Source organism: Salmo trutta, chromosome 26 (assembly GCF_901001165.1).
Source record: "Salmo trutta chromosome 26, fSalTru1.1, whole genome shotgun sequence".
Taxonomy (NCBI): domain Eukaryota; kingdom Metazoa; phylum Chordata; class Actinopteri; order Salmoniformes; family Salmonidae; genus Salmo; species Salmo trutta.
Window position 1 is genome coordinate 15,245,705 of NC_042982.1, and position 19,877 is coordinate 15,265,581.

At 41.3% G+C, this 19,877-nt stretch overlaps 1 protein-coding gene across 5 annotated transcripts in view; it reads left to right on the forward strand.

Annotated features, from left to right (window-relative positions):
• Window positions 1-19,877, forward strand: part of LOC115163231 (alpha-2-macroglobulin-like) — a 41,056-nt gene that overhangs the window by 14,268 nt on the left and 6,911 nt on the right. For 3 of the 5 annotated variants that reach the window (XM_029714948.1, XM_029714949.1, XM_029714952.1), the window contains 20 exons: window positions 1,529-1,678; window positions 1,891-1,978; window positions 2,182-2,356; window positions 7,764-7,989; window positions 8,172-8,298; window positions 8,425-8,546; window positions 8,637-8,688; window positions 8,773-8,856; window positions 9,019-9,195; window positions 9,644-9,719; window positions 9,932-10,088; window positions 10,232-10,306; window positions 10,696-10,858; window positions 11,161-11,351; window positions 11,629-11,844; window positions 12,035-12,159; window positions 12,455-12,545; window positions 12,690-12,758; window positions 18,198-18,303; window positions 18,417-18,470. In XM_029714948.1, coding sequence (XP_029570808.1) covers window positions 1,529-1,678; window positions 1,891-1,978; window positions 2,182-2,356; window positions 7,764-7,989; window positions 8,172-8,298; window positions 8,425-8,546; window positions 8,637-8,688; window positions 8,773-8,856; window positions 9,019-9,195; window positions 9,644-9,719; window positions 9,932-10,088; window positions 10,232-10,306; window positions 10,696-10,858; window positions 11,161-11,351; window positions 11,629-11,844; window positions 12,035-12,159; window positions 12,455-12,545; window positions 12,690-12,758; window positions 18,198-18,303; window positions 18,417-18,457 — 2,511 coding nt within the window. In that variant the 3' untranslated portion in view covers window positions 18,458-18,470. The other 2 variants (XM_029714950.1, XM_029714951.1) reach the window with 2 other exon arrangements.

Sequence of the window (19,877 nt, forward strand, 5' to 3'; positions counted from 1 at the left end):
TAACTACTTTTCGGAGACTACACACCGGAACAGCTCTCTGTGTAGATTCAGAGTGTATCTAAGTTCGGTATTGCAGTTCTATCAAGTATGTATACCATTTGCAGGCTTTTTATACTATTGGCAGATTTTTATATGCAGAAAAGTGAATTAATTTTGGTTTTGTACACATACATAAAATACGTTGTATAAAAAACTGCAATCTTAGGCGGGTACATGGGGAGCTATATCTCTGTAGATAATCTGTCTATCTGGTCAACATCACTGATACAGGTCAGTATGGGTAATTTGTTATGTCTACAGAGAAACATAAATTATTATAAGGGTCCTATCTATCTCATTACTATAGGTGGAATTAGGTGTTTTGGGCTGGGGTCGAAATTACCCCAAAGTCTATATTGATACAGAAACACTAAGAACAAGTTGATTGTCAAAGTCATGATAATTTGAAGATTTCAATAAACCACCTTTTGGCTAAGATGAAAAATATGCCTCTGGGGTCGGTAGTTTGGGGGTTAATAACGTTTAGCAATGGAAAATGAAATTGAGCGTTTCTTTTTAGACAAGTCCAAGTAGTCCTTCACAGTAACAGTTTGTTTTCTTCTGTTTGGTGTCCAGTGAACAAGTTGTGGTGGCTAATTTCCGCATTACCAAATGAGGAGTTACAAACGCACCAGTCCAAGTTAAACTACATCTTTAATACTTAAGATACTTTTGCAAAAGTTCTTGACCCCCAATAATGCATTCTCTCGAATGAATCATTTAATGAGGTGATTACAGAATGGCTACAGGGATCTTTTATAGCAACGATACAGCCCCTTCAACGTACATTGACAAACCACAGATACTTAGTAACAGTTCACAAAGGTTACGTTTTGTATGACAGATATCCATAAAACACATCAGGCAGTAACTGCTATGTCAACAGGGTTCATTGTATAGCCCAGTATCTGGTCCCCTTAGAACCGTCCCTCCCTGGTACGGTATTGAACAGAACTATTTCATCCAATGGCATATATCAATTGTTAACTCTAGATACTCCCATCTCAAGCAAACCCCCTCTTGACCCTACTCCTGGACAGGCTCACTGGGGGGAGTGAGCCTCTAGGCCTTATATTATCACAGGATAAGTGTGAGATCTAAGAGAGGACATACAAGGGTCCATTTACTGCCATAATCCTCCCCACAATAAAGAAAAGGAGGGTGTGACTTGCTCACAGACATTGTGGAGACAAGTCATTGGTTCCCCATTAATCACGCATCCCTTCACATGGTTTAAGAAATAGGTAAAGACACATTCCCATGACGACAAGTCTGACCTCTCCCCTCTCTGGGCCCCAAGTGTCTGAGCCCCAGCTAAGGTAGACATGCAACTGAAAAGACACCAGAGTCCAATGGACACGTTCTAATGACAAGTACCTCAAATAAGCATATTATACTAATAAAACATCTTAATTATCTATGTTACCCAACTAATTCTGATTCGTCCACGGCAAAGTTCATTTTACAGCTCACTGTTATCCCATTCCAGATATTTAATTTGTTACCAGTCAAGGAGACAACACACATTCCCTACAAGCTTGAAGATCCAGTAGCATGTTTACATGTAAGACCAAGGAGATACGTAAGGCCACACCGACGACAAACTGAGGAGGAAAATGAACCATATGAAGTTTTTAAGGTAACTTCAGCCTTGTTTTCTCTTAACTTGAAGCCTCTTTTCCCCTCTCGTAAGAATCAGTCAACATCCTGTTACCATGCACACATCTTCTTAAATTATTAATTGCTAAAATACCCTGTTTGAGGCTGAAAACAACTACATAATAGAAACATAAAACTCAAGAGATATTCATTAATATTGAGATCTCTTGTTTGTGATTCTGACATTTCTAGAAACTGGGACTGAAGCTGGCAACTAATCTGGTTATAAGAGTACCTTCCTGTCTCAGGTACGAAGGGGAAGTGTACAATGGGCCCTATGGTGAGATGTCCTCCTTCACACCTTTTACTCTTGTCATTGCCAGAAGAATTCAGTGAATCTTGGGAAATGTATGGCTTTTGTTATTCTAACATAGCGTGGTTAAACCAGTCTGAATGCTGCATGCATCACCGTTGAAAGCAGCATTCAGTCTGGTTTAACCAGGCTGATTCTAACACGAGAACAATGACTATTCTTTGTTTTAGTTGTAGGTTACAGACGCCACCCTGGGGTCATGGCCAGACGTAGACAGGGCACAGCGGGTGGGATACTTGATCGATCTTTACTGCGTGTAGTAGAAGGTGCCAGATTTGTTGATACCATACAGACGGTCCGTACGTTCTTCCCTGAGACGTGGATATGGGATCTTGTGGAAGTTGGGTAAGAGCACTGCACAGTGAGGCTGTTGTATAATAGACAGGTTGGCTGACAACGTCATAAAAATAATGCGCACATTGATGAGGCAGAAGGTGATGTTATGATTCTGAACGGTCAGATAGTTTGCAACAATAACAAGAGGCTGCCATGTGGGGAATCGTAAGTGTCTCGTTTCAGCTCGTTTTATCTTGTTATTGATGCCATGTCTTGTTTTGAGGTGTTTTGACTCATGTCATGTCTATGCTAATATGGCAAACATTTGCTAGATAGCTAACCAACAACTGTAACGATGTATTTGAGACAACAAGTGCTCATTGTGCAAATGTATTTATGTTTTCAATAGACATTTGAAGGTAAAATATAGTTTAGATGTTGTCAACAAGCTAAGCCAACCCCGTCTGTTTTGCTCCATAGTTGCGCACGTGTCGGTTTTGTTGCTAAACAACCAACTGGTCTATATCAAAACACACAGTAGTGGTGTAGATTAGGAACCTGTACCTCATTAAACTGCATTACAAAGTAGGGGAGAGTGTGGTAAATTTAGATTTTATTTACATTCAGCATCACACTCTTAAGGGAAATATAGTGTTATTTCTAACAAAGATATTGACATATATTTCAGGATGTTGTTTATCCCTGGAAATGATCAGAATTAATGTATACATTACAGATTGAAAACATAGCTTGTCCAAAAAAGTGGTATGGGGTAACACTACTCAGCAAATTAGATCCAGTCTATCACAGTGCCGTCCGTTTTGTCACCAAAGCGTTTGACATGCTTCTAAGTACGGTAATGGAACATTTTTACTTTTCGTCTCTGGTTCCGCGCTCGCGCGTTATGCCTTTGGATAAGTGATCTGTATGCACGAACAAAACGGAGGTATTTGTACATAAATATGGATTATTTCGAACAAAAACAACATTTCTTGTGGAAGTAGCAGTCCTGGGAGTGCATTCTGACGAAGATCAGCAAAGGTAAGAGAATATTTATAATACTAATTCTGAGTTTAGGTTGCCCCGAACTTGGCAGGTGTCTGAATAGCTCTCTGTGATGGCTGATCTATGTACTCAGAACAAAACATTTATCGAACAAAACATACATGTATTGTGTAACATAATGTCCTAGGAGTGTCATCTGATAAAGATCGTCAAAGGTTAGTGCTTCATTTAGCTGTGTTTTGGGTTTTATTGACACATGTCCTTGCTTGGAAAATGGCTGTGTGATTATTTTTGTATATGTACTGTCCTAACATAATCTAATGTTTTGCTTTCGCTGTAAAGCCTTTTTGAAATCGGACAATGTGTTTACATCAAGGAGAAGTGTATCTTTAAAATGGTGTAAAATATTTCTATGTTTGAGAAAGTTGAAGTCACGTCCTGACCAGTAGAGGGAGTATTAGTTATTGTAGTTTGGTCAGGACATGGCAGAGGGTATTTGTTTTATGTGATTCGGGGGTTATGTGTATGTAGAGGGGTGTTTTATTTATGTGTTCCGGGGTTTTGGTGTATGTTCTGGTTTTTGTATTCTAGGGTTTTTCTAGTGGTTATATTTCTTTGTGGTCTATGTGGCTCTCGATCAGGAACAGCTGTTCATCGTTGTTCCTGATTGAGAGTCATATTTAAAGAGCTTGTTTTCACTTGTTTGTTTGTGGGTAGTTTTTGCACTGCTTTTAGTTAGCCTGCAAAACTGTTCTTGTCGTTTATTGTTTTTTCGTGTTCACTTTAATAAATAAGTATGAGTATTCACGTACCCGCTGCGCCTTGGTCTTTACATTACGACACCCGTGACAGTTGAATTATGACATTTTGTTGTTTTTGAATTTGCTGCCCTGATATTTCACTGACTGTGTCCCGCAGGTGGGACGTAGCGTCCCACGTAGCCCATAGAAGTTAAACGAATGTGGCTTCTACTGACAATTGACATGTACAAACTATGGCATAAGGGGATGACAAGCAGATAAGATGCAATCCATTATTTTGATTAAGACATTAATGAGCGAACTAGGACGGACGTAGTCAATATAACTATTTGTTCAGCACTTTTGAAATGTACGGCGACATAATTCAGAACATGGGCCATTCTTACAGTGTTCTCCCTGTACACCAAGTCAGAACTGTAGGATAAATAAAGGGGGCATATAAGCAGACAATGAAAGCTCTTACAATAGTCAATGATTACATTTCTCTAAAACAGGTTATAGGCTACATGTGCACCACCAAGTCAGAACAGTAGGCGAAATTAAGAGGGGGAAAATTATTAGGTTGAGGCACAAAGGCTACAAACAGCTTTCTACTGTTAGGTTTTAATTCTCAGTAAAAAACTAAGCGGACACTATGAAAGCTTAACCAAGTTTATTCTCCCAGAAGGTCAACACAGCTGCATCAGACAAAACATGTCTCCTCCAACACAGGTACATATACTCCAATTTAGATGCACTTCCTCTTTCTCTCCAACCCTTACATATTTTATGGTTCGACAGGAAGACGACGTGATGGGGCAATAAACCGTTCCTTCTCCCTTAAGGTGACCTGACCAGACCTCAACCCCCTTAATGAATAATCCAAAGCTCTCTCCCCTTATCAATGCTTGCCACATGCGATCACTTCCCTGCCCAACTCAAGGCTGTCATGGTGCCTGGTACCAGACGTAGTGTTCCCATGAGTGACAGAAAACTGAGCCAAACACGACACAACTAGAGAACATTACCAACCCCTACGCTCCATATTTTCCGCTGGCTGCCCCACCATCATATAATGCCAAAATAAAATGCAAAACAGCCCCCCCCCGCCCCACCCCCCCAAAAAAATGAATTACTCAACATGAGTAACATGGGTTTTTCCAAATTGGGGACTAGTGTTCTATCTATTCTTACTGCATGTGCAAGGGCATAGTCACATGGCTCCATACTAAAATGTTCAGTTGGTGGCACCAGCCCATGATTTGGTTGCGCCACAATTACTGTGGGGTCACGCAATAGAAAAAATGTATAGCCTCATCGTCAAAGTGTTTCATTAAGAAGCGGGGTGGCAGGTAGCCTAGTGGTTAGAGCGTTGGGCCAGTAACCAGCAGGTAGCCTAGTGGTTAGAGCGTTGTGCCAGTAACCAGCAGGTAGCCTAGCGGTTAGAGCATTGGGCCAGTAACCAGCAGGTAGCCTAGGGGTTAGAGCGTTGGGCCAGTAACCAGCAGGTAGCCTAGTGGTTAGAGCGTTGTGCCAGTAACCAGCAGGTAGCCTAGTGGTTAGAGCGTTGGGCCAGTAACCAGCAGGTAGCCTAGTGGTTAGAGCGTTGGGCCAGTACCCAGCAGGTAGCCTAGTGGTTAGAGCGTTGTGCCAGTAACCAGCAGGTAGCCTAGTGGTTAGAGCGTTGGGCCAGTAACCAGCAGGTAGCCTAGTGGTTAGAGCGTTGGGCCAGTAACCAGCAGGTAGCCTAGTGGTTAGAGCGTTGGGCCAGTAACGAGCAGGTAGCCTAGTGGTTAGAGCGTTGGGCCAGTAACCAGCAGGTAGCCTAGTGGTTAGAGCGTTGGGCCAGTAACCAGCAGGTAGCCTAGTGGTTAGAGCGTTGGGCCAGTAACCAGCAGGTAGCCTAGTGGTTAGAGCGTTGGGCCAGTAACCAGCAGGTAGCCTAGTGGTTAGAGCGTTGTGCCAGTAACCAGCAGGTAGCCTAGTGGTTAGAGTGTTGGGCCAGTAAACAAAAGGTTGCTGGATTGAATCCCTGAGCTGACAAGGTAAAAATCTGTTGTTCTGCCCCTCAAGGCAGTTAACCCCTGTTCCCCAGTAGGCCGTCATTGTAAATAAGATTTTGTTCTTAACTGACTTGCCTAGTTAAATAAAGGTTCAATTTGAAAACGTAACTGCTGAAATGGTATGATTCAAGAACCAGTGATTGTCATGCATTTGGGGTTTGACAACTAGGCAATTGTTGTTACTATTTTACTATCAAAATAATTTTCCAGAATATTCAGATATTTTGTTCAATAGAGATTTATTTGTCTACATTTTTTTTGCCACTAATATCACATAGGCTAATTCATTTGGGGCCAATTCACCACCTGAGGAAATGGTTAGGAGATCGCTAACTCTAATTGTTGTTATTATTTGACTATAGCCTATTACAAATAGTTAGCCTTCTTACTGATATCTAACAGTACATTTAATGTATATGGCTATGCACGCACCTTGAAAGGCCTATGCACCCACCTTTTTAATATTGCCCTTTGTTCAATATTAAATACAATTCAGAGCAGAAACCTGGGCCCATTATCTCTTGAACAGCAACAATAGTGGTTGCTTTCAATTTAACCTTTATTTAACTAGGCAAGTCAGTTAAGAACAAATTCTTATTTACAATGACGGCCTACAATACTGTGTTTTCCCGCCATTAGACCTACATTTTGAAGTATTGTGCAATCTGAAAGCATTTGAAAAAGGAGAGAGCGAGAGAAACTGCACTGCTTCAAAGCAGCAAGCAGGAACTCTATAGTTCAGGCGACTGTCTGATTGACCAGTGGGCCAGGTATAAATGTTAGAAAGCCTTACCTTCAACAACAGAAGCCACCCACCCTTGATGGGCAATCAGCAGAACAATAGAATATCTGAGAGCATGTTAGAAGTCTTGATGATGAGTAAATGAAAGCATTGAGTTTTATCAAATGTTCCTATTGATACTAGATTAAGTCATCCCGAAAGTAATCAGCTGTTTTTAAGAATGTAACATAAAATGTTTATTATTGTAATCGGATTACATAATCCCTATTAATCTTTTACTACCCAACCGTTCGCCTGGGAAGAAAACACTTCAATTTGCTCAACTTGCAATAGAGCTCACCAGCTATTAGTCCTAATACCCGGAAAAGAGTTATCTCTGGTTCGTTCAGACATTCATATGAGGAAAATGAATGGGGAAAGAATAGGATTTTTGGGATAAACGCTGAAAATAAGGTCTGAGGTTAACACAGGTTTAGGAGATCTTATACGTTTTGTTCAGTGACATAATATCAGTCAATTAACATGACCTTTATGAAATATGAATCATTTATGTAATTTATGTGCTTTTATTATTACATTACAAAATTCACAAGACTGACGTTAGCTGATGAAGATGATCTCATAGAGCAAAACATACAGTTCTAAGATCTCCGAAACCTGTGTTTACCACAGACCTTATTTTCTGCATTTATCCAAAAACCCTACAAAAATCTGTTTTTTGGACCTAACTTCCTTACCACTTTTTCTATGTGGTTTCTTCCTTTATAGACTCCCTGAAATGTCCTCTTCCTAAATATGTACTCAAATTATATATTTTGTGTATAGTTTCCTAGAAACAAGGGTGGTTCAATTTACCCCATTGGCTCAATTTTTCTCAATGGAACACTTAATGGCTTTCTGTTTGAACTCTGACCTCTGTATTACAGGGAATCTGGAAGAGCAGATGTGCCCCTCACAGTTCCAGACACCATCACCACCTGGGAGACAGAGGCATTCTGCCTGGCTCCTGGCGGTTTCGGCCTGGCTCCTCCAGTGGAGCTCACTGTCTTCCAGCCCTTCTTCCTGGAACTCACCCTGCCCTACTCCATCATCCGTGGAGAACACTTTGAGCTGAAGGCCACTGTGTTTAACTACCTGTCCAAGTGCATCATGGTACGACACTGCAACATGATCGTTTCTTGAGTTGTTTCATGAGTTTCTTGAGTTGTTTTTAAACTCTTGTATTTTGTTTTGTTACAGTTTATCTGGTCAGTGTTTATTTTTAATATTTTTTTACACCCAATGTATCAGTCTTGGGTTTTCCATGTTATTTTACAAGTGTTCCTATTTGGCAGGTTTCTGTGACTCCAGCTCACTCCTTAGACTACACTCTCACACCCTTGAAGGATGTGCAGTACTCATCGTGCTTGTGTGCCAATGGACGAAAGACCTTCAGTTGGACGATGGCACCCTCTATCCTGGGTAAATCACCAGTCTTCATTCAACCGTTCAAACAGCAGAATGGATGTCAGCCTGAGTCGTGTACTCTGTCACCATTTTGGATGTTGTGTAACCTGTGCTGCACTCTGTCTGTCAATGTGTGTGTAGGGGTTTTGAATGTGTCTGTTAGTGCAGAGGCTGTCCAGTCCCACGCTGTGTGTGACAATGAGATTGTGAACGTACCGGAGAGAGGACGCATCGACACAGTCACACAGAGCCTGCTGGTGAAGGTATGCAGCCTATTGTTGTGACGGAACATACTGTTGTACAGATACCTAGTGTAACTGCTCCTGACTGAAAATAATATCCTCTCCTCTCAGGCTGAGGGAACAGAGAAGACCGACACCTACAACTGGTTGCTGTGTCCAACTGGTCAGTCAGTAATGAATGAACGTTGAATGTTCACTTTGATTGAATTGATCATCTCCATTCATCTTTTCATCTGTGTGTCCACAGGAGTAACTATGACAGAGGAGGTGGAACTGCAACTCCCCAAGAACGTGGTGGATGGATCTGATCGAATTTCTCTCTCAGTCCTGGGTAAAATAAACCATTGTATTATTTAGACAGGCGTAGTGGTGGGAGAAGTACCTTTCTCCAATGATAATGCTGCTGTTTGCAAATTGTAGTTTCTATTTTTCTATTTAACTAGGCACTGACCTAAAGAGGATAATCTTACGGAGGTCCCATGTTTCTCTGTAGGGGACATCCTGGGTCGGGCCCTCAAGAACCTGGATGGACTGTTGCAGATGCCGTATGGGTGTGGAGAGCAGAATATGGCCCTCCTCGCCCCCAATATCTACATCCTGGAGTACCTGACGAACACAGAGCAGCTCACTCCAGCCATCCGAGACAAGGCCACCAAGTTCCTCACTAGTGGTAAGAGCCCCTCAAAATATGGGTCGTATTGATTAGGCACCAAACGGATGAAAACTGTCTGAAACAGTGCTGGATTTGTCCAATAAGAGTCCTTTGTTTTTGTTTTCCATTGAAGAACATTTTTAAACGTTTCACCACGGTATGCCCTAATGACTATGACCCTGGTTTCATATAAATTATAGAGCTACACTATAGATGACATCACGGTGTCTTATCAACAGAGCATCAGTGACCCAACACATGCAGGGACATCCAGATGTTTTGCTAAAATCATTTGATTATAGTTTATAGATTTTTATCCCAAATGGCACTCTATTCCCTACATAGTGCACTACTATTTTCCTGGCAAAAAGAGTACACTAGGGAATAGGGTGCTATTTGGGGCGCACTCTCAGTGTCTATAAAACACACCTGGTTACTGTTGTTTGCTTTAAAAACTCACCGACAGGTTACCAAAGGCAGCTGAACTACAAGCATGTTGATGGTGCATACAGCACATTTGGACAAGGCTCAGGGAACACTTGGTGAGTACTTGGATGTGTTATTCACTTATTGGTAAACTCATCATAACTGTCTGTTTCAATTAAGTATTGACCAACCAAATGGCATTGTCTCTGACAGGGAGACCATTGATGTGACATAAGTTGACATAAGCTCTCATTGCATGTAGTGTCAAGCTCTAAGTCATGTTTGTGACAACTTTATGCGGGTATTAAATCAAGTTCTCTTTTCTCAGGCTGACTGCTTTTGTTTTGAGATCCTTTGGCAAAGCAAAGTCTTTCATTTATATTGACCCGGCAAAACTTGAGCAGTCCAAGACTTGGTTGGAACGTCAACAAGACAAACATGGCTGTTTCGTCAGATTGGGGAAACTCTTTAACAACAGAATGAAGGTATTTATATTGATAATAAACTGATAGAAGATGTCGTTTTACGTCTCGTCAGACCAGCCATAAATTTGGGAATTATGATTTCTACAGAATTGTATCAGGCTACAGTTTACACATGTTTTAGTATTTAACATATTGTTTTGTAGGGTGGTGTGACAGATGAAGTCACGCTGACGGCCTACATCACATCTTCAATGCTGGAGCTCAACATGTCAGTGTCGGTACGTAGCATTTCTCACTACGACAGCATCCATTACAGGAAACTGATTTAGCCTCCTGTATGAAGTCTGTTGTATGTATACATCTTATGTCAACTGTCATTTAGAGATTCTAAAATGTAGTGAGTTCTGTGTAAATAATTATCTGAAAGTAGCATATGGAATAGAAATAAGAATAGCTGTTACCATAAGCAGTCCTGAATGACAGTGTGCTGTTAACAAATAAAGTACAGGCATAGTTATAATACTGTAAACTGAAAAACTAAAAGTGCTCCAGCATGAATGTGTTTAGCCGGATCCCAGATCTCTTTGTATTGCCTTGCCATTACAAACAGATCTGGGACCAGGCTAACATGTCTCTTAATGTGCTGCTCTGTTATTTTCTGCTCCAGGATCCTGTTGTGTACAGCAGCTTGTCTTGCCTGAGGAACTCCACTAGTGATTTGTCCAACACTTACACTACTGCGCTGCTGGCCTACACCTTTACCCTGGCAGGGGACATGGAGACCCGGGCTCAGCTTCTGCAGCACCTGGACACGATCTCATTACAAGAAGGTGAGACATATCATGGTCCAACATCTTTTTGTGCTGTCTTGCTTTCATTGAGCTTACCTGGGCAATGGACCCAATGGAGTAATCCCAAAAGTGCAAACCCTCCTCCGTCTGGCACTCCAGATAAGCTCAATCAAACACCCAAACTATTTTATAGAACACAAATACAATTTGAACTCAGGTGTCTGTAATATAATTCACTTTTCGTCATAAAATGAATTGGGTAGGTCAGATAAGAACTTTGTATCTTTTATTATGATGAATAAGATAGTCCCTATTATCTGTGTGTGCTACTCATCCCTCAGGGGATCTTCTGCACTGGACTCAGACCTCCTCAGAGACCTCAGCCTCCCTGGCGGTGGAAATCAGCTCCTATGTTCTGCTGGCTTCCCTCAGTGCCTCCCCTCTGTCTACCACTGACCTGGGCTACGCCTCCCGCATCGTCAGGTGGCTGGTGAGACAGCAGAACGCCTACGGAGGCTTCTCTTCCACACAGGTATATTTCCAAAACACCTCCGTTCTGAACTGGCACCCTGTGCTGTGCACTTGTAGTGAGGCATTATTACCTTGACTTCACAACAGGCATGTATGTGATTCTTGTCATGTCAAGCCTGGCAAGGATAACTTCCACTAAAATGGAGCCAAGAAATCATAATGGATGGAAATAGTCACTCTAGTAACAGATCAATGTAAAAATCCCCCCTTTCTGTAAATGTGGTATTTTCATTCATTTTGAACACATTTGTCTGTGGTCTGTTGGTGTGTGTGTTTAGGACACAGTGGTGGCCCTCCAAGCCCTGGCTCTCTACTCCACCAGGGTGTACAGTAGAGAGGGTGCCAGCACAGTCACAGTACAGTGTCCCAGTGGGGCACAGCACCTCTTCGAAGTGAACCAAAACAACAAGCTTCTCTACCAGGAGAGGGCGCTGCAGGACACAGAAGGGAGGTACAGCGTGGAAGTAAAGGGCAGTGCTTGTGCCTCAGTGCAGGTCAGTGAATGCGCTCCTCCCAATACTAAAGTGCAAGATATGGTTTTGTATATTACTGCGAAGTTCAAACGTTTAAGAAACTTTGTCTGGCTTGATATTTAGTTTATGAAATGTTTATTTTTCGCTGTCTTTTAAAATGTACATGTTTGGACATGATGGTTTCCCTGACTTGTTCTTCCCTCTTTCCCAGGTGGCGCTCCACTACAACATCCCTACTCCTACTGACAGCACAACGCTCAGTATCCAGGTGAAGCCAGAGGTGGACTGCAACAGTAACTCTTTGAGACCCAGAGTCACGCTGAAACTCCAGTCTCAGTAAGAATGAATGACTTATTTGCATTCACAGAAGCATTCTTTCAATCAGTTTATTGATGACACTCCAAAGTTTTATTTTGGAGCATGTCTTACAGAATGGTTTTGGCCCAACTTACTTGGTTTCCTATAGGTTATTGAATTTCTAGTTTCTACCAGTAACAGTACGAAAATATATCAGGCAACCATGTCTTTTTATGGCTAAAATAATAAAAGTATAGATTTTATCTATTCGTTTTATTGCAAGCAATTGTAAAAATCAAACTTTGATATGACAGGCATCTCTTTGCTTTCACAGATATCATGGAAAGGAGCTGACCACCAATATGATTATAGTGGATTTGAAAATGCTGTCTGGGTTTGTCCCAGACCCAGAGTCTTTGGGGAGGGTGAGTTTTTATCATAACATACATTTATGGTGTTACCTATAACCTTTTCCAATATAGCTCTTGCCTCTCATCTGTGAACTTTTCAGAAACGGACGTTTTTTGTCCATGCAATATGAATAATCAGTGAATGGCCTGTCTTCACAGCTGAGGGGTTCAGATCGAGTGGATCGTGTCGATACCAAAGATGACCATGTGTTAATGTACTTGAGAGAGGTTAGACCAGTTTGAACAGTGCACATAGCACTCTCAATATAATGAAATTCATTTTAAATAACATATACTGTATATATTGATGTAATTCTGATAAAATACTGTCACGTCTGCTCACGCTCTTCCTCCCTCTGGCGCTCGAGGGCGCCAGACTCCCCAACATTACGCGCTCAAACCACCTTCAGTACGCACACCTGCCTTTCCCCGTCACGCGCATCAGTGCTCATTGAACTCACGTGGACTCAATTACTTGTGTAATTTCCTTCCTTATGTCTGTCTGTTTCCTAGCTCTGTTCCCTGCTTCGGGATTGTTTGTCATATGTCCATGTTACCCGTGTGCTGACGCTGTTCCTGTTGTGTTCTATGTCTATTCCTGAATAAATGTTTGACTCCCCGTACCTGCTTCTCTGTAAGGGCATCAGCCCTTACAGAATCCTGAAGCCATTACACAAAGCATCGGGGAGTACTGGTGTTCCGGTTGGTGGTGAAGTCGGTCCTGGGTCGCCGCCGATGGAACCGGGGGTGCCTAGCCAGCTCGTCGGGCTTCCACACCCTAGCTGGCTCGAGAGGTTTCCTTGCCTCGGTTGGCTCGGAGGGCGCCCATCCCACATCGGGCCTCAGCCGGATCGTCAGGTCTTGTTCGCCCAGCCGGCTTGTTAGACTGTTCCGTCTCCGCCGGATCATTGGGTTTCTACGCCGCAGCGGGATCGACAGGTGTTCATGCCTCAGCCTGATCGTCAGGCTCCCACGCCCTTGGCGGTTGTCCTTGTATGTCCTTGTTTTCCCGTGTGCTGACGCTGTTCCTGTTGTGTTGTATGTCTGTTCCTGAATAAATGTCTGACTCCCCTTACCTGCTTCTCCTGTCTGGCGTCGGCCCTTACACATACAGTACCAGTCAAAAGTTTTGACACACCTACTCATTCAAGGGTTTTTCTTTATTTTCATTATTTTCTACACTGTATAATAATAGTGAATACATCAAATGGTCTAATGTCCATTGCTCGCGTTTCTTGGCCAAAGCAAGTCTCTTTTTCTTATTGGTGTCCTTTAGTAGTGGTTTCTTTGCAGCAATTGAACCACGTAGGCCTGATTCACACAGTCTCCTCTTAACAGTTGATGTTGAGATGTGTCTGTTACTACCTGTTAGGGCTAGGGGGCAGTATTTACACGGCCGGATAAAAAAAGTACCCGATTTAATCTGGTTACTACTCCTGCCCAGTAACTAGAATATGCATATAATTATTGACTTTGGATAGAAAACACCCTAAAGTTTCTAAAACTGTTTGAATGGTGTCTGTGAGTATAACAGAACTCATATGGCAGGCAAAAACCTGAGAAGATTTCATGCAGGAAGTGGCCTGTCTGACAAGATGTTGTTGTTCTTGCCTCTGTTTATTGAAGACTCAGGATCTTAGCTGTAACGTGACACTTCCTACGGCTCCCATAGGCTCTCAGAGCCCGGGAAAAAGCTGAACGATATCGAGGCAGCCTCTGGCTGAAACACATTATCGCCTTTGCCAAGTGGCCGATCAGAGGACAAAGGGCTTAGGCGCGTGCCCGAGTCGACCCCATGCTGTATTTTCTTTCGTCTGTTTACCTAAAAGCAGATTCTCGGTCGGAATATTATCGCTTTATTACGAGAAAAATGGCATAAAAATTGATTTTAACCTGTCTGGGCTAGGGGGCAGTATTGAGAATTTTGGAAAAATATGTTCCCATTTTTAACTGCCTCCTACACCAACTCAGAAGCTAGAATATGCATATTATTGTTCAGGTTTGGATAGAAAACACTCTGAATTTTCTAAAACTGTTTGAATGGTGTCTGTGAGTATAACAGAACTCCTATGGCAGGCAAAAACCTGACAAGGTTTCAAGCAGGAAGTACCCTGTCTGACAAGGAGTCGTGCGTCTTGCATCTTTTTATTGAAAAGTAAGGATCTTAGCTGTAACGTGACAATTCCCAGGGCTCCAATAGGCTCTCAGAGCCCGCGAAATAACTGAAGGTTTACGAGGGAGCCTCAGGTTGAAACATATTATCGCCTTTTGTAAGTGGATGCTGAGAGGACCTTTCAATGATGCGCGTGCATGAGTCGCTTCTGAGGAGAAATTTTATTCGGCTGTTTAGGCTCAATGCATACTCCCGGTCGGAATATTATCACTTCTCTACGACATAAATGGCATAAAAATTGGTTTTAAACAGCGGTTGACATGCTTCGAAGTACGGTAATGGAATATTTAGACATTTTTGACACGCCAATGCGCCATGCGCGAAACCGGGAAGAAGCATTCTAGAACTCACGAACAAAACGTCGCTGTTTGGATATAACGATGGATTATTTGGGACCAAACCAACATTTGTTATTGAAGTAGAAGTCCTGGCAGTGTATTCTGATGAAGAACAAGCAAGGTAAGAACATTTTTCTTATAGGAAATGTGATTTTGGTGGATGCTGACCTGGGTGGGTATCTAAATAGCTAGCCCTGTAATGCCGGGCTATGTACTTAGATTATTGCAAAATGTGCTTCATCCGAAAAGCTATTTTAAAATCGGACATATCGAGTGCATAGAGGAGTAATGTATCTATAATTCTTAAAATAATTGTTATGCTTTTTGTGAACGTTTATCGTGAGTAATTTAGCAAACTGTTAGTAAATTCAACGGAAGTTTGCCGGGGGTTATGCGTTTTCTGAACGTCACATGCTAATGCAAAAAGCTGTTTTTTGATATAAATATGAACTTGATTGAACAGACATGCATGTATTGTATAACACAATGTCCTAGGTGTGTCATCTGATGAAGATCATCAAAGGTTAGTGCTGCATTTAGCTGTGGTTTGGGTTTATGTGACATGATATGCTAGCTTGAAAAATGGCTGTCTGATTTTTTCTGGCTGGGCACTCTGCTGACATAATCTAATGTTTTGCTTTCGTTGTAAAGCCTTTTTGAAATCGGACAGTGGGGTTAGATTAACGAGATTCTTGTCTTTAAATAGCTGTAAAATAGTCATATGTTTGAGAAATTGAAGTAATAGTATTTCTAACGATTCAAAAATCGCGCCACTGGAATATCAGTAGCTGTTACGTAGGTGGGACGAAATCGTCCCACATACCCCAGACAGGTTAAACAGCGGTTGACATGCTTCGAAGTACGGTAATGAAATATTTAGAAATCTTTTGTCACGAAATGCGCCGTGCACGTGACCCTTATTTACCATTCGGATAGTGTCTTGAACGCAAGAACAAAACGCCGCTGTTGGAACATAACTATGGATTATTTGGGACCAAACCAACATTTGTTATTGAAGTAGAAGTCCTGGGAGTGCATTCTGACGAAGAACAGGAAAGGTAATCAAACTTTTCTAATAGTAAATCGGAGTTTGGTGAAGGCTAAACTTGCTGGGTGTCTAAATAGCTAGCCCTGTGATGCCGGGCTATCTACTTAGAATATTGCAAAATGTGCTTTCACCGAAAAGCTATTTTAAAATCGGACATATCGAGTGCATAGAGGAGTTCTGTATCTATAATTCTTAAAATAATTGTTATGCTTTTTGTGAACGTTTATCGTGAGTAATTTAATAAATTGTTAATAAATTCGCCGGAAGTTTGCAGGGGGTATGCTAGTTCTGAACGTCACATGCTAATGTAAAAAGCTGGTTTTTGATATAAATATGAACTTGATTGAACAAAACATGCATGTATTGTATAACATAATGTCCTAGGTGTGTCATCTGATGAAGATCATCAAAGGTTAGTGCTGCATTTAGCTGTCTTCTGGGTTTTTGTGACATTATATGCTAGCTTGAAAAATGGGTGTCTGATTATTTCTGGCTGGGTACTCTGCTGACATAATCTAATGTTTTGCTTTCAGTGTAAAGCCTTTTTGAAATCGGACAGTGTGGTTAGATTAACGAGAGTCTTGTCTTTAAAATGCTGTAAAATAGTCATATGTTTGAGAAATTGAAGTAATAGCATTTCTAAGGTATTTGAATATCGCGCCACAGGATTCAACTGGCTGTTACGTAGGTGGGACGATTTGGTGCCACCTGCCCTAGAGAGGTTAAACTCTGTGAAGCATTTATTTGGGCTGCAATCTGAGGTGCAGTTAACTCTAATGAACTTATCCTCTGCAGCAGAGGTAACTCTGGGTCTTCCTATCCTGTGGCGGTCTTTATGAGAGACAGTTTCATCATAGCGCTTGATGGTTTTTTGACTGCACTTGAAGAAACGTACAAAGTTCTTGAAATATTCCGTATTGACTGATCTTCATGTCTTAAAGTAATGATGGACTGTCGTTCCTCTTTGCTTATTTGAGCTGTTCTTGCCATAATAAATCAAATCAAATATAACTTTATTAGACACATGCGCCGAATACAACAGGTGTAGACCTTACAGTGAAATACTTACTTACGAGCCCCTAAACAACAATGCAGTTTCAAAGAATACAGATAAGAATAAGAGATAAAAGTAACAAATTAATTAAAGAGCACCAGTAAAAAATAACAATATATACAATTTTTAAAATTTTTACAACAATTGGTGCCTTCAGGCAATATATATCTTTTTTTTTTTTTTTTCTACTGTATTATTGACTGTATGTTGTTTACTCCATGTGTAACTCTGTGTTGTTGTATGTTGTCGAACTGCTTTGCTTTATCTTGGCCAGGTCGCAATTGTAAATGAGAACTTGTTCTCAACTTGCCTACCTGGTTAAATAAAGGTGAAATAAAAATAAATAAAAAAAGCTGAAATAAATCACTCTACTATTATTCTGACATTTCACATTCTTAAAATAAAGTGTTGATCCTAACTGACCTAAGATAGGGAATTTTTACGAGGATTAAATGTCAGGAATTGTGAAACTGAGTTTAAATGTATTTGGCTAAGGTGTATGTAAACTTCCGACTTCAACTGTACATGTAGGTAGAGTTAATTAAACTTAATATGGCCTTGGTCTTTTACCAAATAGGGCTATCTTCTGTATACCAACCCTACTTTGACACAACACAACTGATTGGCTCAAACGCATTAAGAAGGAAATAAATTCCACAAATTAATTTTTAACATGGCACACCTGTTAATTAAAATGCATTCCATGCAGCTGGTTGAGAGAATGCCAAGAGTATTCATAGCTGTCACCAAGGCAAAGGGTGACTACTTTGAATAATCTCAAATATAATAATATTTGTTTAACACTTTTTTGGTTACTACATGATTCCATATGTGTTATTTAATTGTTTTGATGTCCTCACTATTATTCTACAATGTAGAAAATATTAAAAATAAATAAAAACCCTTGATTGAGTAGGTGTGTCCAAACTTTTTACTTGTACTGTATATCTACTCTGAAATTGTTTTGTGTAGATGTCCTTCAGTCAGCAAAGCTGATTGGAAACTTTTAAATAATGTTTAAATAATTGTGACCAATGTTTTTTCCTCCGAACAGTTACCATCGTTATTTCCTTTCAAACACACCCTGGACATCATACAGGAGGTCTCAGTAAAGAATCTAAAGCCAGCAGTGATCAAGATCTACGACTACTACCAGCCAAGTAAGTTTAAACCTAACACCCCTCCCCAAAGTATTTTTCCCTCTTCTTATTAGTAACATTTGTTTAACTTGTGTTCATTTACTGAGACTTACCTGTTTTATGATTTTATTCAGGTGACCAGGCAGAGACAGAATATGTCTTCCCTTGCCAGTAGGGGTTACAAGCTGGTAATCTATTTTAAATCTTTCATTAATGGTAATTTTAGATACACTACACAGTGCATTTGGAAAGTATTCAGACCCCTTCACTTTTTCCACATTTTGTTACGTTACAGCCTTATTCTAAAATCATCAATCTACAGACAATAGACAATGCCTTGGTTTCTCAAATGACTGCCTCGCCTGATTCACCAACTACTTCTCAGATAGAGTTCAGTATGTCAAATCGGAGGGCCTGTTGTCCGGACCTCTGGTAATCTATGCCACAAGGTTCAATTCTCGGGCTGACTCTTTTCTCTGTATACATCAAATGATATCGCTCTGGCTGCTGGTGATTCTCTGATCCACCTCTATGCAGACAACACCATTCTGTATACTTCTGACCCTTCTTTGGACACTGTGTTAACTAACCTCCAGACGAGCTTCAATGCCATACAACTCTCCTTCCGTGGCCTCCATCTGCTTTTAAATGCAAGTAAAACTAAATGCATGCTCTTCAACCGAGCGCTGCCAGCACCTGCCTGCCCGTCCAGTGTCACTACTCTGTACGGTTCTGACTTAGAATATGTGGACAACTACAAATACCTAGGTGTCTGGTTAGACTGTAAACTCTCCTTCCAGACTCAGATTAAGCATCTCCAATCCAAAACTACATCTAGAATTGGCTTCCTATTTCGCAACAAAGCATCCTTCACTCATGCTGCCAAACATACCCTCGTAAAACTGATTATCCTGTCGATCCTTGTCTTTGGCGATGTCATTTACAAAATAGCCTCCAACACTCTACTCAGCAAATTGGATGCAGTCTATCACAGTGCCATTTGTTTTGTCACCAAAGCCCCATACACTACCCACCACTGCGACCTGTATGCTCTCGTTGGCTGGCCCTCGCTTCATATTCGTCGCCAAACCCACTGGCTCCAGGTCATCTATTAGGTAAAGCCCCGCCTTAGCTCACTGGTCACCATAGCAGCACCCACCTGTAGCACGCACTCCAGCAAGTATATTTCACTGGTCACCCCCAAAGCCAATTCCTCATTTGGCCGCCTTTCCTTCCAGTTCTCTGCTGCCAATGACTGGAACGAATTGCAAAAATCACTGAAGCTGGAGACTCATATCTCCCTCACCAACTTTAAGCACCAGCTGTCAGAGCAGCTCACAGATCACGGCACCTGTACTTAGCCCATCTGTAAAGAGCCCATCCAACTACCTCATCACCATACTGTTATTTATTTTTAAAATGTATTTGCTCCTTTACACCCCAGTATCTCTACTTGCACATTCATTTTCTGCACATCTATGACTCCAGTGTTTAATTGCTAAATTGTAATTATTTCTTCACTATGGCCTATTTATTGCCTTACCTCCCTTATCCTACCTCATTTGCACACACTGTATATAGACTTTTTCTATTGT